Source organism: Musca vetustissima, unplaced genomic scaffold (genome assembly GCF_032173495.1).
Source record: "Musca vetustissima isolate MV318-11 ecotype Yass unplaced genomic scaffold, APGP_CSIRO_Mvet_v1 utg17366, whole genome shotgun sequence".
Lineage (NCBI taxonomy): Eukaryota > Metazoa > Arthropoda > Insecta > Diptera > Muscidae > Musca > Musca vetustissima.
Window position 1 is genome coordinate 19,276 of NW_026876667.1, and position 24,201 is coordinate 43,476.

A 24,201-nucleotide genomic window follows, 5' to 3' on the forward strand; every position below is an offset into this window, starting at 1 on the left:
TGCAACCGCCCCAATTCGTATTGAGCAGGAATTGGAAGGCCAATATGTAACACGTGTCCATCATATGGACTGTGACCAATATGACACATGATCAGCTAAGACTACTCTCATGTCTTCATTAATTAGAGGTGTAAGCGTCGGGAAATTTTGTACTTTTAGTCCAGAGTTAGAACTTAAAATTTTGTGATTTAGCGATCGAAGTGAAGTTTCAGTTCCCAGTTCTTCAATGAAAAGTCCCACTTCCATACTCTTCAATTCCCAAAGGTGTATTAATTTGGAAAATATTTTTTTTTCGAAAAATTTGCCACATATCTAAATAGAAATTTATCGTACCACTTGTTACTTATCGATTCTCAAAAAATAAAACAAAATACCTCTACTCTTATAGCTAAAAAATATGTAAAACCCGGAGACTTAGAAAGAAATACTCCCGCAACAAAGATCCCCTAAAGAAGGGTGACAATGGAAATTCAACTAAAATAATAATGAAAAATACGTTCCTTAAAATCTAAAACAAAATAAATACCAATTTGCAAAAAATGGAAATGCCAATGCATTCAAATTAAAAAAATCAAAAAAATCTCTGTGACGCAAAACAAAAAAAATCCCCTTTTAAAGAAAGCAAAAAAATCTAAGCAATCATCAACAGAAAATTAAAGCCTAGCTTTTCAAAACACATCAGGTGTCAATCAAATTTAAATGGCATCATTTAATACCAGTTCACAATCCAGCTCCTCCCAACAACATCAGCCACAACAACATCCACACCATCATCATCATCACTCAGGCGCAATTCATCATTCCAATGGTGCTGCGGCTGATGTTCTGAACTCAACAACATTGGGTGGTGCAGCCGGCGGCTCCAATACTCAATCACATGCCTCAAATCATCATTCGCCGTTTTCCACGGGCCATCATCCGCCGCCGTTGCACCACACTTCTGCTGCTGCGGCTGCCCAGCAACATTTCGAACGTTCTAGTTCCTCCACAACTACAACATTTCTAGTTCCAGTTACTTCATCGGGACTGGTGGCACCACTAGATACCTCGACTTTCTTAACGGCAGCTGCTGCTTCGCCACATTTTGTTACCTCTTCACCGGTTGCTTTCAGTTCACCACATGCTGCCAATATTGGTGCTGCAGCCGCCGCCTCCTCTTCCACCTCATCATCTTCGTATACCTTTGTACAGATTAAACGTGAACCTTGTCAAGTTTCGGAAGTGACCACATCAAATAATCATCAACAGCATCATCAGCAGCAGCAACACCACCACCATCAGCACCATCCCCATGCAATTGGCTCTCTGACATCGGCTGCAAAAACAATGTCCTCATCGACATTGACAACATTGGTGAAAATCGAAGCTTCCTCCCCGAAAGTTCATGAAATGGATAAGGGTCATATGTCGACGGCAGGAAATTCGTCTGCGGGTGCTGGCGCAAATATGGTGAATAGTTCAAGTAAGTAGAACCAAATTTTTACTTTGTATATAACCTCATTTTTATTAGGTTTTAGTTTACGAAATACTTTGAACAGATTTTTTGTTTGGTATTTTCATAAGATTTGGTCGTTAAGGGTTTTACGATAAGAATCTTCTGAGTCTTGGAGGGAAACCCCGAAAAGATAAAATCATATTATGAGAACCAAGAGTTTATAGATTCGAACTGCAATGTGTTGGCTAAGCATTCTACTATATCGCTACAATTAAGTAAATGGATATTGAAATAAAATTAGTACCTAACAACCTATCGAAATGGTCGGTCGTTCTCCGCTGTAAAATATATATTAAGACGTAATAGATTGATGCATTCCTAATGTACCACCCTATTCAAAGCTGGGCTATCTCGCTTGAGCTGAACTCTTGTGATCCATAAATGAAATGTATGAAGGATAGCCGTTAAATGTGGTACCGCCGAGGTGGAGGTGCTTAACGTATAACGATTAGTAGCTGTGAACCGCATTATTTGCCTAACATTGTCATTCTATTGGAGGACAATCAACGGCCTGGTATTAGGGGACTTCAATGCTCACCATATATTATATATTATGGTATTCCATTCTAGGTAATTACCGAATTGAAACAGTCCCGCCAGACATAATTATCGTGTCACCCGTTTCGATAAATTATGTCAACTCTAGCAACCAATCATTTCACTTGTATCTGATGACCTACCGATAATTTTCTGCACCAGCAGACCCCGCCTAATTTCATCCTCTCTGCTCACCGCACTTTCCTTATTCATAGACAAGCCAACTCTCAGGGATTCGGAGATTTCACCAACCATTTTTCAGACAACTTTCCATTTTTTCCCTTACGAACGGGTTGCCAAAAGGAAAATTCGGGTTATCATAGCAGCAACATCCCGAGATGATTCTAATTCCTATTGCTGTCAGAGCAAATTGATAGCTCCACATTTTACACGGTGAATGAGAATGCCAGGGTTAACCTTCGTGTCACCCAGTTTGATAAATTACGTCAATTGACATCCTATCATTTCACTTGGATCAGACAACCTACCCATAATTGTTTGCATCGGCAGACCCCTACTGAAAGCCAAGGGTTTCAGTGAGTTCACCAACAATTGTTTCAAATATCTTTCCATTCCTTTTGATGTACGGGTAAAGAAAGGAAGTTCCGAGATGTCATTGCAGTCCCCTGATATATTCCTGCTGGTAGAATTCCCAAGATGAAACTTAATTTCACGGCAGAGGTAGTTGGTGTAGCAAATGAACGAGATTAACTTCGTCCATCTATCCAACCAGATTCCAGGGTCAGTAAACTCACCTTGGATGTCAGCAGATTAGTCGCATAGCATATGCGGAATAAATGGTTAGAGCATCTTAAGTGTTGCAACATTTAAACAGTGTGAGTAAGCTTTGGGCAACGGTTAAGTCGATCTCGAACCCTGGTAAAAAGGATGGTAGGACCTTCGTCACTACCAGTTATTTTAATGCCTGCCTATTAGTCTCGAAGTATAAGCTCCTTCGATCTAACCCAGCAGATATCAGGATCAGGGTACTACTTTTTAGGCCAGCAAATTAGTCGATATGCGGAATAAATGGTTAGATCATCTGAAGTGTTGCAACATTGAAAACGGTGTGAGTAAATTAGGGTCAACGTTTTAGTCGCTCTGGAACCCTGGTAAAAAGGATGATAGGACCTTCGTCACTTTTAAGGACGAAACTGTAACTGATACGAAATCTGCCAGTCATTTTAACACCTGCCTATTAGTCGCGAAGCATAGGCTCATTCGATCTAACCTAGCAGATATCTGGATCGGTGCACTACCGTTTTAGGTCATCAAATTAGTCACGGAGCATATGCGGAATAAATGGTTAGAGCAACTGAAGTGTTGCAACATTGAAATCGGTGTGAGTATACTTTGGGCAACGGTAAAGTTGCCCTCGAACCCTGGTAAAAAGCATGATTTGACCTCCGCAACTTCTAAAGACGAAACTGTAACTGATACGAGGAGATCTGCCAGTTATTTTAATGTCTGCCGATTGATCGATTGATGCAGAATTGAAATCGTTGTGGGGTTTCAGAGAATTCATCAATCCATTGTTTCGTGTTTGTTTCCGAAATATCAATTCAGTTGCAGGGTACATATATACATGCTAGTCGAATTAGCAAGATTATTCCTATTTTCCGATTAGCTCCATCGATCTAACCCAGTAAATTCCAGAGTTAGGGTATTCATCTTGGATGTTAGTAGATTAATAAGCGTAATAAATGGTTAAAGCATCTGACTTGTTGCAACATTAGTACCGGTATGAGTAAACAGTGGGCAACGTTTAAGTCAGGGTTTTACTGAGTTCACCAACCCTTCCAATTCCTCTGATTACGGGTGGGAGAAAAGCAAATTACAGGGTATCATTGCAGTACTAGAATTTATTCTGATGTTCGAATACCCGAGATAAGACCTAATTTCCCAACAGAGTCAGTTGGACTATCGAATAAGCGTAATGAGCTTCGTCGATCTCATCCAGCAGATAACAGGGTCAGGGAATTCACATTGGAGGTCAGCAGATTAATCGCGAAGCATAAGGGTAATAAATGGATAGAGCATCTGAAGTGTTGCATCATTAAGAGAGGTGGGAGTAAACTTTGGGCAACGGTTAAATCGCTGTTGAAGCCTGGTAAGAAGGATGATATGACCTCAGTCACATTTAACGACAAAACTGTAAATGATTCAAGAAGACGCGCCAGTATGAGTAAACTGTGGGCAACGGTTAAGTCGTTCTCGAATCTTGATAAGAATGATAATAGGACCTAAGTTACATTTATCGACGAAACTGAGATTGGATCTGAAGAGATGTGCCAGTTATTTTAACCGGCAGTTTACGGAGAATTCCGAAAGTTAGAGGGCGACAAGAAGAGTATGTATTACGATCTTATGTGATATAAGATCTCTTTCGGCCGAGTAGGTACCATCACAGTTTACAATGGGAGATTTTGCAAGAGTCCGTAGCCGTAGCGCTAAATCATCTAAAGCGTTGGTCCCTGAAGGAGTATGGATGCTAATATTGAAAATGTTGACTGTGCCAGGAGTTTTGCCAACCTTTCTATAGCTATCCATATCATTACCAGGACAATGGGCAGGGTGGCCCCAATGATTAAGTCAGGCACGGATACAAGGAAAAGTAAATCATAAAGGCCGGTCTCACTTTTGTCGCCAGTAGGGAAACTTCTTGAGACATTACTCTTTCCCAGGGTAAAAGTATCCAGTTGCTGATCAACATCATGGGTTCCGTAAGCAACACAGAAAATTGTACGGTCGGATATGTCAGAATAACAGTATGAGAACTGCAACAGGGTACCTACCTATGACACAGCATAGCGATAGGAATTCGCTGCTTCAAAGTGATCACATCCAAACCAAACACAAGGCGTGTAGGGAGGGATCTGCATGATCTAAAGTGACAGGTCTAATGACAAGAAAGAGTGCCTTCAGATCAAAAAACCTATCGAGTATATCAGAATAGCATTGAAAATGATGTAGTCGGGCGAATTGATGACAATGAGCCGAATGTCTTCCCAGCATGTAGTACAAGCCCGCACAATACGATGCACCTCTTTAATTTCGCCGCCAAGGCTTCTTAACATATATCGGGATGATTTGAGATCCATAATTCTGATCTATAATTAGACTGTTTCTAGGGATCGCATTAGATAACATATATAAATCGTCCGCGCGTGTCACGGCTATCTTTTTGCGTTATGGTCGGGATCAGGAACAAGGTTTTCAAGTCACTAGTTGGCAGTATTTGGGAAACTAAGAAAAAATAAAGATTTTGGAAAATATTCTTTAAAAAAAATCACCGCCTATAGGTATTTGGAAAAAATATTCTTTAAAAAATCCAAAATATTCCTTAAAAAATCCACACCTAGAGGTGGAGGTATGAAAAAATGTTCTTTAAAAAATCCACGCCTAGAGGTGGAGGTGGGAAAAAATATTCTTTAAAAAATCCACGCCTAGAGGTGGAGGTGGGAAAAAATATTCTTTAAAAAATCCACGCCTAGAGGTGGAGGTGGGAAAAATATTTTTTAAAAAATCCACGCCTAAAGGTAGAGGTAGGAAAAAATATTCTTTAAACAATTTTATGAGGAATATTTCTTTTATTGATATCATCTCTCTAAGGGGTAGGAGAAATAGACCCCAATTGGAAAATACCCACCAAAGGATGCTACTAACTATATATAAAGGGTAGGAGGGTAGGAGAAATAGACCCCAATTGGAAAATACCCACCAAAGGATGCTACTAACTATATAGCCAAATTTTAAGTTATTTTTGTAGGTTATATATTATATCTACCGATTTCTTATGTTTGGTGACCTATAGTGAAATTTTATGGAGAATATTTCTTTCGTTGATAGTAGCACGCTAAAGTGTAGAGTTTTGTGAGAAATCGGCATTTTAAGTTATTTTTGTAGGTTATATATTATATCTACCGATTTCTTATGTTTGGTGACCTATAGTGAAATTTTATGGGGAATATTTCTTTCATTGATAGTAGCACGCTAAAGTGTAGAGTTTTGTGAGAAATCGGCATCAATTGAAAAATACTAAAAAATATCTCCCAAAAATGTGATATTCACTATATATAACCAAATTACTTCTATTATTTTTTGGGTTATATATTCTAGCTAGCGATTTCTTATGTTTGGTGACCTAAAGTAAAATTTTATGGCGATTATTTCTTCCATTGATTCCATCTTTCTAAATTGAAAAATACTAAAAAATATCGCCCAAAATATGCTATTCACTATTTAGCCGAAGCTTTATGGATTTTTCTGGTTTTATATTATAGCTTGCGGTTCCCCATGTTCAGTGACTACCAGTGAAATTTTATGTAGAATATTTCTTCCATTGATGCCATCTCTCTAAAGTGTGGAATATTGTGAGAAATTGTCTCCAATTGAAAAATACAAAAAAAAAAAAAAAATATCGCCCAAAATATGCTATTCACTATGCAGCCGAAGTTTTAGTGATTTTTCTAGTTTATATATTATATCTACCGATTTCTTATGTTCGGTGACATATAGTAAAATTTTATGGGGAATATTTCTTTTATTTATGCCATCTCTCTAAAGTGTAGATTTTTTTGAGAAATCGGCTCCATCTTAAAAATTCCAAAAAATAGCGCACAATATGCTATTTACTATATATCCAAATATATTCCTGATTTTTCTAGGTTATATATTAAAGCTACCGATTTCTTATATTCGGTGACCTTAAGTGAAATTTGCTGGACAATATTTCTTCCATTGGAAGCAACATTCTATCTATAAGAATTTGAGAAGAATTTGTAAATTTTGCAAATGCCTTATTTTAGCGAAGATGTACATTATTTTGCCTAAGTTATTTAATGTTTTTGTTAATTGTTGTAATTATTTTATAATTTATAACTATTGTAGTAGACATTATTATAATTAAAAAAAGAGCATTCACTCTTTTTTTACATCGAAATCTTCAAAAACAAAAATATTAACAAGTCGAATATGTATTTTTTTATTTAAAAAATAACGGTATTCTTTTTAATACCAACAATATTGATTAGGAATTAGAGTTAATTCAATCCCTAAGCATATTTTGAATAAAATATTAATTTATTTTTTTGAAATATGTAGTCCACAACCCTGAACTCTATAACATAAATAATAATAGGCCGACAAATTAAATAATTTCAACATTTATATACAAAAAAAAAACTATATTTAAATGAAAAAAAAGAAATAAAGAAAAAAATCAGTTTGCCCTTGATTGCCCTTAATTTTCTAATTGAATAATAAATGATCAGCTGATTGGTGTAATATTGAAAAAGAAAAAAACAACAACAACAAGGTTAACGATTGTTCATCCCTGTGGTGGTGGTGGTTGGCTGACAAAGTGGTTTCAAATCTCAAAATTTTTTCTTAAAATAAAAATTTGGATTTTTTTAGAAATCAAAATGCAAACAAAATTCAGAATTTTATTTTTGGTCAAAACACAAGCAACAACATGTTCTTTCTATGCGGCTGATGTTGTTGTTGTTAGTTTTGTTATGTTATTTATTCAGTGGTCTATTGCCTCCACTTGAGAGCATAGCACAACACAAAAAATCGTATAGCTGGAATACGCACCACCTGTGGTGCTTTAGGGTATTCAAAACGAAATTCAGTTCAAAAACAAAAAATACAAAAAACGCACACACAATGGTCCGGCACGACAGGCAGCCGGGCAGGCAAATCCCCAAAAGATATGAATAATTTGGTCTAAGAGCAATTTGAGTGAGGTGGATCGGTTATGCGTGCTTGTCGAAGTGTGTGTGAGAGAGGCATGGAGAGGGAGGGGAGTCGCAATGAATTGGCTTTACCGCTTGTTTAACAAAAAAAAAAAGCAGCAACAACAACTAAAGTAGATTTACTCGTTCATGTTTTTTCCTCTTACGTGAAGAGTCTTAACAAAAAAAAAAAAATATTTCAAGTCATGGTCCCAATAGCAGCAACAACAAAATTCCACTTTATTTTGCCCCCAAAGATAAGTAGTCTTAAGAAAGTGACAAACGGTCAATTTAAAGTGGCAAAATGACATGAGGGACTGTGTTTTTTTTATTTTTGTTATTGGTTTTGCTTTGCTTTGTTTTTATTTTCTTTTGCCTATTTCGAGTTAGCTGCTGCCGGCCAGCTGATATGTCGGCATGCAAGGTCTTTAGAATAATCTCAAATCAAATCGAAGAAAAAAAAAATGGAACAACTCCAATAAACCTTGGGAATTAAACTAAAGAATCTACGAAATAAATAGGGATTTTGGGTTCTAGTTCTATTGAATCGACGGCACTTCATTCAGAAATTGAGGAGTGATATGCTCTGAAGGTAGTTCGAAAAATATAAAAAAATAATTAAAAAATAACAAAAATAATAAAATAAATTTAAAAAAATATAGCAAATACTAAAAAAAATCAATAAAATATTAAAAAAAAATAAAAAAAAATTAGAAAAAATATTAAAAAAAATCTTACATGAATCTTGAAAAATATATTTCAAGAAAATATTTTTAAAAAATCCACGTCTTTTTAGAGAATAGAAGAAGCAAGATCAGAGGAACCTATTATCGACAATTTAATGGTGTTAGAAGCCTTAAAAAAGGTTTTCACCATTGAAAGCGGCAGGAACGGATAACGTCTTCCCCGCGTTACTACAAAACCAGTAAGGCAAGGAGTAAAGTCGGACTGGGCCGACTATATGATACCCTTCACCACTTTGGGTATATTTTACATATGTATCCTAACAGACGACGCGTTTTGTTATAAATCTATATCTGAACAGATTTCAGGGAATCATGCCAGAGACTAATTTATATAACATCAGTACCGATTGACACAAATCGGGCTAGCTATGGATCTTTTCACGAAGCTTAGCAACATCATTCTGGACTTAATTCAGTACCCTATGCCAAAATTCGTGCAAATCAAAAGATTTCCAGGGACTTCAGTGGACTATTTTCCTAAAATCGGGCGAAGATATATATGGGAGCTATATCTAAATCTGACCCGATTTTCACGAAACTTTGCACATATCATTCTAGACTTAATTTAGTACGTTGTGTCAAATTTCGTGCAAATCGAAAGATATATAGGGACTTTGGTGCACCATTTACCTTAAATTGGACGAAGATATATATGGAAGCTATATCTAAATCTGAACCAATTTTCGCGAAACTTTGCACACATCATTCGTGAACTTATTCATTACGCTGTGCCAAATTTCGTGCAAATCGAAAGATATATAGGGACTTTGGTGCATCATTTACCTTAAATCGGACGAAAATATATATAGGAGCTATATCCAAATCTGAACCGATTTTTCCCAATTTCAATGGGGTTCGTCCTTGGGCCAAATAAGTGACGTATGCCAAATTTCATCCAATTCTGATAATAAATGCGACCTGTACTTTGTTTACAATTTAACATGGACAGACGGACGGACGGACATGCATAAATCGACTTAGAAAGTGATTCTATGCATATTCTCAAAAGGAACCATGGGTCTATCTGTACCACAGTGTGGTGAAGGGTATAAAGAGGCGGTATTTTCTAAGCCGCACTCTTTAATGCATGTTTAAGGTTGACGTACCCAGCAAAAGCCTCGCAGAAAGCCAGGGTAGTCTTCATACCAATAAGCCTAACTTCTTTCCTACTCAAAACCATGGAACGTACAATCGACACCATGATAAAGAGCAGTATACCCAATGATGCGCTGAAATACAAACAACATGCGTATGTAAAGGGGAGATCAGTGGAAACCGCTTTACATGAGGTAGTACACGATATTGAGGGCATCTTCGCTGAAAAGATGCGGTATGCATTGACATTGAGGAGCCTTCAACAATGTCAGCACTAATACGCACAATCCTTAGATACCTTCCAAGTTGATCGGGCAATAATAGACTGGGTTAACTATATGCTAAGGAATCGATGGATTAACTGTAGCATACATGACATAACAATCAGAGACAAAGTAGGTCAGGGAACACCAAAGGGAGGGATTTTGTCACCGCTCCTGTAGGTAACTACCATAAATGGACTCTTAAGGAACTTAACCGATGAAGAATTTGAAGCAGTCTGTTATGCAGTCGACGTTATAATACTTCTGAGGGGAGGGTATCCTAATTTACTATGCAGGACAAAACGGAGATATGCCTTTTCAGTCAGTATGAAGAGTCCCTCTTCCAAAACAAAACGATAGTCATATCAAACAAAGTTTAGTATCTGGGAGTGATTGTAGACTTAAATGGAAAGAAAGACCACATACAGCAAAGGGCTGACAAGGCCCATAGATGCTGGTCTTTCTGTAGAAGAGCCGTAGGTTATAATACTTCTTAGGAGAAGGTATCCTAATTTACTATGCAGGAAAGCCGAAACGGTGCTAAAAATCGCCTACGATTGGGCAAAAACCGAGGGGCTTAAACATAAATCCAGACAAAACGGAGATATGTCTTTACAGTCAGTATGAAGAGGCCATCTTCCAAAACTAAACGATAGTCATATCAAACAAAGTTTAGTATCTGGGAGTGATTCTATACTTAAATGGAAAGACCACATACAGCAAAGGGCTGACAAGGCCCATAGATGCTGGCCTTTCTGTAGAAGAGCCGTAGGCTCTATATGGGGTTCCAATCAAAAGATGATACACTGTATCTATAAGAGCGTTATTAGACAAATTCTGACATACGCGCCTGTTGTCTGGTGGACAGCAATGGATAAAAAATGAACGGTAAAAGCGTTGCAGAAGGTTCAAAAAACGTGTTGTCTAGGTATATGTGGAGCAATGCGTACAACACCAACTAGGGTATTGGAGACAATATTATATATACATCCAATAGACATCCAAATAAAATATGAAGCGGCGGACAAGTGGATAGACACCGGGCACAACACACCGCACAAAAACATTTTACAGGCAACTACTGAGTCAACAATCAATACCTTTGATCCAGACCGTATAACTGAAACGAGAGTAGTAACACGGTGCGAAACTATAATATCAGATAGTGAACAATGGAATAGTGGAACACTAGTTGAGATGCCACCTGGTAACTGTTTCTACATAGATGTCTCTCGACTAGGACGAAAAACTGGAGTGGGACTTTTTATAGAAGAACCGGGTACGGAAATTTCTCTTCGTCTTACATATCATAGCACGATCTTACAGGCGGAGGTTCATGCTATAACAGAGTGCCTTAACTTGTTAAGTTGAAACCAAGGACAAAATACAATAAATATTGATACGGACACCAAACAAGCTATAAAGGCAATATCTTCCAAAACAGTTAAATCCAAAACTGTACTGGAATGTATAAATACTATTAATGATGGGTACCGGGTCACCAAGGAATCATAGGCAATGAGAGGAGTGCTACTGCTCTACCCACAATAGATGTGAATACCGCCAAACCCTTTAGCGAAACTCGTCAAGAAATGAGGAAATGGGCGAATGAGACCCACAAAACCCTTTGGGAAAATGAGGGGACAGGAAAAATCACCAAAATCTTATGGGGTGACCCAAGTGAAGACAAAACCAAGCAAATCCTAACGCTAAACAAAAATGAAATAATCCGACTGACGGGTATTCTAACGGGACACCTCAGCCTGAAGGCTCATCTACTTAAGATTGTATGCGAAGGTAGCAGCATGTGCAGAGCATGTGGGGAAGACAGTGAAACGCTGGAACATTTTCTGTGCCATTGTCCAGCATTTACAAGCCTTCGGAAACAATTCTTGGGAAATTACACTTTTCACGGACTAGCCGATCTGAGGGGATGTGAATGGAGAAGACTGAAGGAGTTCACAAAAAATACGGAACTCCTAAATTCATAGGGGAATCAAACCAAAATGCTTTGCTAATCTAAGCTTTCACTAATTCCAACTTTCTCCGCAACAGGCCTCATTTGGCTTATGTGTATGCCCATCTTATGTTGGACATGTGATGGTATCATCCACCCCTCTTTTCAACCTAACCTAGAGCATAGAAAAAATATTTTTTAAATCCGCACCTTATTATAGCATTAAAAAAATATTCTTTAAAAATGCACACGTTTTTTTAACCTTAAAAAATATTTTTGAAAAATCCAAGCCATATGACCCTTGAAAAAAATATTTCAACAAATCCAAACCTTATTTGGCCCTTCAAAAATATTTTAAAAAAATCCACGACTTCTTTAATACTTTGAAAAATATTTTTATAAATCCACCTTTTCATTGAAACTTTGAAAAATATGTTTAAATAATCCACGCCTTATATGATACTTGAAAAAATATTTTTAAACATTTCACGTATAGATTTATCTCTTGAAACTCTACCCCAAAACGGTTATCTTCATAATAATTTGTCAATGCTCACGAATGGTGGAGTAGGGGTAGTGTCCGTCCTCCTCCCTTAATCCATCCACCATTCCACATTCCATTGACACTGAAACACTCAATAAAGACAAATGATGATGATCAGCAGCAGAACTATTACCCCCTTTTTAAAAAAAAAAATGCAAATGTAATTTCGTTTATTGCAAAGCCGACCGAACCTTTAAAAATCGAAAAGGATGGAGGGAGGGCAACCGAAGCGATAAAAGTACAAAATAATGTTCATTGAAATTTGTTACATTTTTATGCTGGTTAATTTATTTATTTTTTTTTTCTTGTTTGTGAAATTGTTTAAAATTAACCGTAAAGAGAATTTCTTTATGCTAACCACATCACCACTACTGCTGCTAACCCTTATTAGTCGGAGGAAAAGGAATTCTTGCTGGACGCGTCGGAAGACAAAATACCCAGAACCTATTTAAATTACATGACCAATAAATGCCTGTCAGTCTTTAACGACGATGACAATGACTACGACAATGATGATGATGGTGGTGGTCGCCATCCGTTTCCTTTAATGCAGATGATGATTACAAGTTTTATTATGGTGGACACGATATGAAACCTCTTTTTCTGTACTTTAATAGAATGATGAGTAGTGTCATTATCTGAAGAGTTGAATATTCAGGAAGTTCGTCATATTTTTTTTTTTTTTGCATTTCATTAATAGATTTGAATAAATAATTTGAATGAATCATTTAAATGCGGAATATCACTTTTATGTCCCACATTCATATTCATAGGTCAATGGAGCTATTTAAATTAATTCTTTGAAAAAAAAAACACGACTAATGTGACGTGATCACTGTTAGCTAATTAATAATATGCGTTAATTTAATTCTGTTCAAATATACTTGACTGACGATTTTTTCGGAAACCAGATTGACTACAAAAAAAATCTAGAAAGGAAGGGTGGATTTTTAGGAACCACTAGGGGTCCAATAAGGCTATGATTTTTTATAAAAATAACATTTTTTATAAAGATAAAAAATTTAATTCAAATTTTATTTGATCGACGCCTTATTAGAGCCTTAAACATATTTTTAAAAACTCCTTTGAAAAAAATATTTTTAAAAAAATCCACGCCTTGAACTAATAACTTTAAAAAAATCCACGTCTTGAAAAAATATTTTTAAAAAATCCAAACCTTATTAGAGCCTTGAAAAAATATTTTTAAAAAAATCCACGCCTTGAAAAAATAATTTAAAAAAATATCCACGTCTTGAAAAAATAATTTTAAAAAAATTTACGCCTTGAAAAAATAATTTTAAAAAAATCCACGTCTTGAAAACATATTTTTAAAAAATCCACGTCTTGAAAAAATAATTTTAAAAAAATCCACGCCTTGAAAAAATAATTTTAAAAAAATCCACGTCTTGAAAAAATATTTTTAAAAATCCACGCCTTTTTAGAGCCTTGAAAAAATGTTTTTAAAAATCCACGCCTTTTTAGAGCCTTGAAAAAATGTTTTTAAAAATCCACGTCTTTTTAGAGCCTTGAAAAAACATTTTTAAAAAAATCCACGCCTTAAAAAAATATTTTTAAAAAAATCCACGCCTTGAAAAATGTTTTTAAAAAAATTCACGCCTTAAAAAAATATCTTTAAAAAAATTCACGCCTTGAAAAAATATTTTTAAAAAAAATCCACGCCTTAAAAAAATCCACACCTTGAAAAAATATTTTTAAAAAAATCCACGCCTTGAAAAAATATTTTTAAAAAAATCCACGCCTTGAAAAAATATTTAAAAAAAAACACGCCTTGTAAAAAATATTTTTAAAAAAATCCACGCTATGAAAAAATATTTTTAAAAAAATCCACGCCTTAAAAAAATATTTTCAAAAAAATCCACTTACTTACTTAGCTGGCTTCTGACAGAACTTTCGATCCATAAGACGAGCTTACAAAAGATTTCAAGGCGCATCGGTCTTTTGCACAGTTTTTCCCTTTAAAAATACCATTTCGGCGCTGCTGTCTTTGACTTGATCTTTCCAACGTATTCTTGGCCTTCCCCTTCTGCGTGAACCATCAGCTTTCTTCTGGGCTGGGGCATCTTCATCCATTCTAGACCTAGTCAACGTAGTCGCTGCAGCTCAATACGCCTAACAATGTCGATGTCCGAGAATAGCTGGTACAACTAAAACACAACACAACAAACGAATGAACCATTCCACGGCGATATTCACCATCAACACAGATCGGCCCATAGATCATTCGGACAATTTTTCTCTCAAACACTCCAAGAGCTGCCTCATCTGCTTGCGCAAGTACCCATGCTTCAGATCCATATAACAGCACGGGTAGCATCAGCGTCTTGTAGAGTGTTAGTTTGGTCTGGCGGGAGGTGGCCTTGCTTTTGAGTTGTTTGCTCAGACCATAGTAGCATATGTTGGCCATCACTATCCTTCTCCGAATTTCAAAACTGATGTCATTCGTTTTGTTTATGGCGGTACCAAGGTATATCAAATCGTTGACTATCTCGAAGCTGTAGTCTTTAAGTTCCACAGTTGCTCCGAGTCTACTGGACGTCTTGCGCGTTGATACCATCATCTTGGTCTTCTCACCGTTTACTGCCAGACCCACTTTAACAGACTCCTTCTCAATTTGTTCAAAGGTGGCTGTTATCGCTCTCAGTTTTCGACCCATTATGTCGATGTCATCGGCGTAGGCGAGTAACATGCGTTGTTTGATGCCATTTCTGTTCACTTTTGCCTCTCGTATGACTTTTTCCAGTAGCATGTTAAAAAGGTCACACGACAAACTGTCACCTTGTCTGAATGCTCGTTCGATATTAAAGGGCTCCGAGAGGTCCTTTCCGACTTTAACTGCTGATCTTGTGCCTGTTAAAGTTATCCTGCATAGCCGAATTAATTTTGCAGGAATGCAAAACGCAGACATGGCTTTATACACCTCTGAACGGATAGGGCTGTTGAATGCCGCTTTATAGTCGACGAATAGGTGGAATGTGTCGATGAGTTTTTCGTGGGGTTTTTTCCAGGATTTGGCGCAGAGTGAAAATCTGGTCAATGGTGGATTTGCCAGGTCTGAAGCCGCATTGGTATGGTCCAATAATGTCGTTGACCATTGGCTTCAGTCGTTAACACAGTTCGCTGGATAGCACTTCATATGCGATGGGAAGGAGACTTATTCCTCTATAGTTGGCACATATCGTCTTGTCTCATTTTTTGAGCACGGGACATAGAATGCAGAGGTTAGGTTTAGGTTTGGGATGTACGGCAGAGGTTCCTTGGACATGCATTCCTCTAGCCGAATTGTACTAATCAGCTGACCACCAGTCTTGAATAGTTCGGCTTGTATCCCATCGGCACCTGCTGCTTTATTATTCTTCAGCCGATTGATTGCTATTCAGACTTCATCTTGGCTAGGTGGTATACATTCTATACCGTCATCTATTATTGGTTCTGGGGTATCCTCTTCACCTCTACTATTTGATACCAGAAGTTTTTCAAAATGTTCTTTCCAGATCCTCAGCTAGTTGTCTGCATCAGTCACCAGGATTCCTTCTTCATCCCTACAGGAGGATGTGCCTGCACCAAAGCTTTCGGTTTGGTGTTTTATCCGTTGGCAGAATTTTCGGACTTCATTCTGACTCTTGAACATCTCGATTTGCTCACGCTCACGTTTTTCTTGTTCTTTCTTATTTTTTTCGGAAAATACGTTTTTCCTCTCTCCTTTTCTCCCGATAGTTCTCCATCGCATTACGTGTTGCTACTGTCCGCAGGGTTGCCCTATACGCTGCGTTTTTCATATCAGTAGCATTACGATACTCCTGATCGTACCACGGATTTCTTGATGGTGGTCTTTAGTACCCAAGTGTTGCTTTTGCTGCAGTTTGTATGGAGTGGGCAATTCTCTGCCATTGTGCTTCTATATTATTATTGGGACAAGAGGTGCTTTCGTCAAGCAGTTGGGTAAGTTGAGCGGAGTAGGCTTCTGCTATCTGTTGTGTTTGCAGCTTTTCGACGTCAAATTTCCGTGTTACATTAGATCGCAACTTTGCTGCTACATTAAGACGGGAGCGTACCTTGGCTGCCACAAGGTAACGGTGCGAATCGATATTCGCTGCTAACTACCATGTTTCTTGCTGCCGCGAAGTAAATCAACCTCATGCCGTTGTCTGATTTTTATTCATGGAGGCTGAATTTTCCGACGGTTGGGCCAAAGATATTTTCCCTTCCGATTTTTGTATTAAAATGTCCTAGCAGAATTTTAATGTCATGGGCAGGACAACGATCATATGCTGTTTCTAGGCGCTCGTAAAATATATCTTTGGTCTGCTCATCTTTGTCTTCGGTCGGAGCATGGGTGCAAATGAGACTGATGTAGAAGAACTTAGCTTTTATACGGATTATAGCAATTCGCTCATCTACTGGAGTGAATCTGGAGACGAGGGGTCTTTTATTCTCCTGTTAACCATAAATCCTCAGCCAAATTCATATCTCGTTTCATGGCAGCTATAATACAGGGCGTAATCGTCTGATTTACTATGCCAGTTTCTTTCCATCGCATTTCCTGTAAGGCAATAATATCGGCTTTGTACTTCTTGAGTACATCCGGCAAAGCGAACACTGCGGCTGTTCTGTACAATGTGCGCACATTCCATTTGTGGTCCTTTATACGTTTGCGGGGGTCGTCAACATTAGGGTTGTTTGGTTTTCTTTTTCATTGCTTTTTCATAGTAGGTTGGGTTTTCCGAGTGTGGGCAACTAATAACCCGGCCCCTCAACCCATTTTTTCATAGTTCTTATGGGTGAACTCCCGGCACATATTAGCTCACTATTTCAACGGGTGATGAAAATAGCTACCCCAGGTGACACCGCGGGGAGGTCATCAGTGTCCACAATTGAGATGAAAGAGGGACCAAGATAAGCCTGGACTTCGCCATGTAAAAGCCAATCAGAGCCGTTGCTTGGTATCTATCATCCCCAACGCCACTCTTTAGAGCCATCTTTTAGAGCCTTGAAAAAATATTTTTAAAAAATCCACGCCTCTTTTAGAGACCTTGAAAAAATATTTTTAAAAAATCCACGCCTCTTTTAGAGACCTTGAAAAAATATTTTTAAAAAATCCACGCCTCTTTTAGAGACCTTGAAAAAATATTTTTAAAAAATCCACGCCTCTTTTAGAGCCTTGATAAAATATTTTTAAAAAATCCACGCCTCTTTTAGAGCCTTGATAAAATATTTTTAAAAAATCCACGCCTCTTTTAGAGCCTTGATAAAATATTTTTAAAAAATCCACGCCTCTCTTAGAGCCTTGATAAAATATTTTTAAAAAATCCACGCCTCTCTTAGAGCCTTGATAAAATATTTTTAAAAAATCCACGCCTCTCTTAGAGCCTTGATAAAATATTTTTAAAAAATCCACGCCTCTCTTAGAGCCTTGATAAAATATTTTTAAAAAATCCACGCCTCTCTTAGAGCCTTGATAAAATATTTTTAAAAAATCCACGCCTCTCTTAGAGCCTTGATAAAATATTTTTAAAAAATCCACGCCTCTCTTAGAGCCTTGATAAAATATTTTTAAAAAATCCACGCCTCTCTTAGAGCCTTGATAAAATATTTTTAAAAAATCCACGCCTCTCTTAGAGCCTTGATAAAATATTTTTAAAAAACCCACGCCTCTCTTAGAGCCTTAATAAAATATTTTTAAAAAATCCACGCCTCCCTTAGAGCCTTGATAAAATATTTTTAAAAAATCCACGCCTATCTTAGAGCCTTGATAAAATATTTTTAAAAAATCCACGCCTCTCTTAGAGCCTTGATAAAATATTTTTAAAAAATCCACGCCTCTCTTAGAGCCTTGATAAAATATTTTTAAATAATCCACGCCTTATTGGATCCATAAACATTATTTTTAACAAATCCCCGCCTTATTGAGCCTTGAAAGAAGCTTCCTAAACCCAGTAGCAGTTTCTAAAGACTAATAATATATTTTCTTACTGGACTCCGAACCATTTGCAAAAAAAAAAATCGCAAACATTTTGCAATAATATTCCTGCTTGTGCGAAAAAAGATTTCTTCTACGCTTTCTGGTCGATTTTCACAACAATGAATTCGCCATAGTCGTCCGCGTCCGCTTCGTCGTCTTGTATGAATTCATAATTAGTTTGGTTTCTAAGTAAAAGACACGCCGGGTTGTGGTAGGTTTTCGGTTATATTTTTTTCATTCGCTCTCTGATGGCTACGTAATTTTGGTTTTCATCTGATAAAAATCAGTGAATTTGTAACGCTATAACAGTTGTTGTTGTTGCTGGTTGATAGAAGAAGAAAATAATAACAACAAAAGCAGCAATATCACCGAGCTACAACATAGCCGCCAAAAAACTTGAAAACTCACACACACACACACTCGCACACGAGAAAAACACAAAAATAATGGCAAAATTTCGTGACGTCGATTTTTGTGTTCACCACTCACTTGCAGTTGTGGAGGGCGGGAGGAGGCCGCCTCATTGTGTTTGTCTGTGTGTTTTGCGCCTTCCCACCAACCCACTTTTTTGCGATTCTACTCGGCTATGTGGTGACTTTTTCCACGATATGGATATGATAACAACTACATTGGCGGATTGTGTTTTTTTGCGCCAAACCTCCTCCCTCCTCCTCCTACATCACCCCATCCGCCCATTCAGCCACAATCCTCATCGAATGATTGTGTGCGCCTCTATCGTAATGTGCCACACAACCAATGAACATTTTTGTCATGTTCCTCGAGGAGGGAAGTGTGTGACTGAGTGTGTGTGTGTGTGTCTGTGGGCCAGAGTATAAAGTCTGTGGGCTTTTTTTGCTGTTGCTATTATTCTTCTTGTTCGTTCGTTTTCTGCCTCTTCCTCCACCACTCTTAACTAACAGCATGCCATACTCTTAGCAAAAAAAAAAAAAAACCCGATGAAACGGCAACAACAACAAAACAACCGACAACCGAAGTAAAATTATTCACATAAGAGCAATTTGCCGCCGGCAATTCAACTTAAAATGCACTTGTTGTTATTCTTGTTGTTGTTGCTGTTCTTCTTCTTGTTTTTATTGTTGCTGAAAATTTTCTTGTAACGAAAAGCATGACAAAAATAATGGAAGCGAAACGCGATAATAGGTAAAATGAAATAGAGAACGAACAACAAATTGCGAACTGTTTGAAAGGGGATAAAAAGACGGCGGAGAAGCTCAGGTGTTCTGAGGCTCAGGGAGTCTCTATAGGCAAGCTGAAGCTCTGCGAGTCTATTTTATAGTCCCTATAAAAGAAATGAAGCCTCAGGGAGTCTCTGAAGACGAGCTCAAGCTCAGGGAGTCTCTATTGGCAATCTGAAGCCTCAGGGAGTCTATATAGGCGAGCTGAAGCGGCAGGGAGTCTCTATAGAAGAGCTGAAGCATCAGGGAGTCTCTATAGGCGAGCTAAAGCCTCAGGGAGTTTCTATAGACGAGCCGAAGCCTCAGTAAGTCTCTATAGACGAGCTGAAACCTTAGGAAGTCTCTGCAGACTAGCTGAAGCTCAGGCCAAATGAGTAGTTAATAAACTGAAGAGTTGTTATTGACAACCTGAAGCCTCAGGGGCATCAGGGAGTCTCTATTGACACGCTGAAGTCTTAAGGAGCTCTAGAGGCTCCTCAGGGAGCATCTATAGACGAACTGAAGCATCAGGGAGTATCTATAAGCGATCTAAAGCCTCAGGGAGTATCTATAGGCGAGCTAAAGCCTCAAGGAGTCTCTATAGATGAGCCGAAGCCTCAGTAAATCTCTATAGGCGAGCTGAAATCTTAGGGAGTCTCTATAGACTAGCTGATGCTCAGGTCAAATGAGGAGTTAATAAAAGAAGTCTAGGGTGAAGAAGGCGTGGTTTTTTAACATTGTTCAAGGGTCAAAAACGGCGTGGTTTTTTAAAAATAAACTTTCAAGGTTAAAAAAAGATCTGATTTTTTTTAAATATTTTTAAGGATATCAAAAGGCGTAGAATTTTTAATATATTTTTGTTAGGAATCATAGGAAGGCTAGCATTTTTAAAAATATATTTTTTTCAAATCATAGGAAGGCGTAGATATTTGAAAATAGGTCGCAGGAAGGCGTAGATTTTTTAAAACATTTTTTTAATGATCTCAAAAAGGCGTAGACGATCTCTGGAAGGTGTAAATTTTTTTAAAGTTTTTTTTTAAGAATCGTAGGAAGGCGTAGATCTCTGAAAATATTTTTTTAAGAACTTTAGGAAAGCGTATATCCTTGAAAATATTTTTATTGATTTCAGGAAGGCGTAGATTTTTTAAAGGTCTCAGGAAGGTATAGATTTTTTAATAGACTCAGGAAGGCGTAGATTTTTTAAAGGTCTCAGGAAGGCGTATATTTTTTAAAGGTCTAAGGAAGGCGTAGATTTTTTAAAGATTTCAGGATGGCGTAGATTTTTTAAAGGTCTAAGGAAGGCGCAGATTTTTTAAAGGTCTCAGGAAGGCGTAGATTTTTTAATAGACTCAGGAAGGCGTAGATTTTTTAAAGGTCTCAGGAAGGCGTATATTTTTTAAAAGTCTAAGGAAGGCGTAGATTTTTTAAAGGTCTCAGGAAGGCGTAGATTTTTTAAAGGTCTCAGGAAGGCGTAGATTTTTTAAAGGTCTCAGGAAGGCGTAGATTTTTTAAAGGTCTCAGGAAGGCGTAGATTTTTTAAAGGCCTCAGGAAGGCGTAGATTTTTAAAGGTCTCAGGAAGGCGTAGATTTTTTAAGTAAAAAACTTTCAGGACTCAAATAAGTCGTGTATTTTTATACCCTAAACAACTATGTTGTCAGGTTATTATAGCTTTTTGCAGCCCCCAAGAGTTTGTAACACCGCGAGATATTGGTTCTAGACCCACCTTTAAGTATAACGATCGTCATATCTCGACTAGATGAGTCAATCTAGCATGCCTGTTTTGATTAAGATCGCACAATATTTAGCTGGTCAAATGGACCCGGATTTTTGTGTGAAAAATTATAAAATTTGTATTCTATGGTGTATATATTTACCCCTGAAGGACATAGACCCGAGAAGTTAATAGTATATCCAAGAGGATACCAATTATATTGTCGTATGTAATCGGATGTGGGAGATACACTTAAATATTTACAAGTGCTTACGTATTCATTTATTATTTAGGAACACCACACTATAGGGCGGAAATATAACGCTGTTCGCTTTGAAAATTTCCATGAGGTTCCAGTTATGGTCAAGGACAACGCCTATAGTTTTCGGTGATGATCAGATAATAATTTTAGGATGAAGTGGACCGAAAACTTAATTTTTTTGTATTTTTTCGAATCGATTTATAGGCCAAAATTATAAGCCGAACATCACTGTACTAAATATTAGTAATATTTAAAAAATATGTCATTGTAAGGAAGAGGTGCCGTTGACCTCTAAACGGGGAAAAGGGTGCAAATATCAGGAAATATTGCCCAGGCTCGGAAGAAACATCCGCAGAAAGTTTAAACTCCGTGGTAGTTGTGTAGGGTATCGAATCGGCCCCATCCGACTATATTGCTCCGCTCAGTGGTTTTAATATGGCGTTGGATTTTTTTAAAGTTTTTCTCGAGGTTAGAATAAAGCGTAGATTTTTTAAATTGTTTCCAAGGTTCGAATAAGGCATGATTTTTTAAAAATATATTTCAAGGTTTGAAAAAGGCTCGAATTTTTTAAAAATATTTTTTTCAAGGGTCAAATAAGGCGTGAATTTTTTAAAAATATTTTTTCAAGATTCAAATCAGGTGTGGATTTTTTAAAAATACTTTTTTCAAAGGCATGGATTTTTATACCCTACACAACTATGTTGTCAGGGTATTATAGCTTTGTTTAAAAATATTTTTTAAAATCTCTAATAAGGCCTTAAATCTCTAATTTTTCAGGTTCGAATAAGGCGTAGATATTTTAAAATTGTAATTTCAAGGTTCGAATTTTTATACACTACACAACTATGTTGTCAGGGTATTATAGCTTTGTGCAGCCCCAAGAGTTTGTAACGTCTTCTGCCAAATGAAGATCCCTATTGTTTTTGGCGAATATCGGTTACCTTTGACCTTTAAATTGATATCAATTATATTGGCATATGTACTTGGAGTTACACTTAATATTTATAGGTGCTTACGTATTCGGATATTATTAAGGGTAAAAATATATCGCTGATCGCTTTGAAAAATCCATGAGGTTCCAGATATGATCAAGACACCGCCTATAATTTTCGGTGATGATAACATAAAAAATTTGGGATGAAGTGGACCGAAAACATAATTTTGTGTGTTTTTTTGAGTCAATCTATAGGCCACAAGCCAAACATCACAACACGGTAAAGGGAATCTGGCCCAGGCTCGAAATAAACATCCGCAGGAAGTTAGAGTTCCGTGGTACCACGTGGTAGGGTATCGTATGGTCAGCCCCGTCCGACTATACTGCTCCGCTCACTGGTTTAAAAATATTTTTTCAAGGTTCGAATAAGGCGTGGATTTTTTGAAAACATTTTTTCAAAGGTAAGACAAAGTATGGGTTTAAAAAAAATATTTTTGTAAGGTGTGAATTTATTAAAAAAAAGGTTCTCAGCTAGTCTATTAAAACCCCTCTCAGGTCATTTCATTAATAAAGACCCCCATCTCCTCGATTTTGTCACATTAAATTTTTGAATATTTATTCCTTTAAAAAAAAAAAACTCGAGTCCTCCTGAGTACCTTCTTCAAAAATATCACCCCACATCTAAGCATTCCACATAATAAATCTCTAGTAAAAGAAGAGTATTTGTACATGACGAAGATGCGATGGCACGTAAAAGTAAAGTGAACAGCATCTGGAGGATTTGTAGTCATCCTTGTAATCGACATAGCCAGCAATTATCGTCATCGTTATTATTATCTCTTTTTTTCGAATTCATTTAATTTCTATCTTGGCAGTGACTTCTGTTTTTTATCTTACGTTTTTTTCTTTTATCTTTATTCTTTGTGTAGATAGGGGTATGAGTTTTTAAAGTGGATGTTAAGTGTCCACTTGGGTTTTTACCGTAGTTTGCCTTTCCACGACTTATCCTGAATATTGGGAAGTTGGATGGTGTGGCACAAAAAATATGTATATTCAATTTTAATAATTTCTTTCCTTTTTGGAATTTAAAGCCGCTATTTTACAACACGGGGGAAACCATTTTGAATTTAATAAAAACGCCTTGTCTAACCCTTGAAAAAAATTTTTTTTTTAAATCCACGCCTTTGAGCTTGAAAAATATTTGAAAAATACACGCCTTGTCTTAGTTATTTAGCTAGACAGAACTTTTGTTCCATAAGCCGAGCATAGAAAAGATTTCCAGGCGCATCGAATAGCTGGTACAACTCATGGTTCATTCGAAGGCGATATTCACCGTCAACGCAGATCGGCCCATATATCTTTCGGAAATTTTTTTCTCTCAAATACTCCAAGCGCTGCTACATAAGTACCCATACTTCAGATCCACATAACTGCACGGGTAGTATAAACGTCTTGTAGAGTGTGAGTTTTGTCTGGCGAATTTTTGAATTTTGAATTTTTTGCTCAGACCATAGCAGCATCTGTTGGTCATCTCCGAATTTCAAAACTGATGTCATTCGTTTTGTTTATGGCGGTACCAAGGTTTATTAAATATTTGACTACGTCGAAGCTGTAGTTCTCAAGTTCCACAGTTGGTCCGAGTCTACTGGACGTATTGCGCGTTGATACCATCAGCTTGGTCTTCTCGCCGTTTACTGCCAGATCCACTTTGACAGACTCCTTCTCAATTTGTTCAAAGGTGGCTATTACCACTCGCAATGTTCGAC

General features: G+C 37.2%; 1 protein-coding gene across 1 annotated transcript in view; it reads left to right on the forward strand.

Moving 5' to 3' along the window:
- The first annotated feature begins 699 nt into the window (after nucleotides 1-699).
- The window catches only part of LOC133321232 (protein winged eye), a 110,294-nt gene continuing 86,792 nt past the window's right edge, over nucleotides 700-24,201 (forward strand). The window contains exon 1 of the mRNA XM_061530320.1: nucleotides 700-1,462. Within this exon, the coding sequence (XP_061386304.1) occupies nucleotides 700-1,462 (763 nt within the window). The remainder of the gene's footprint in view (nucleotides 1,463-24,201) is intronic.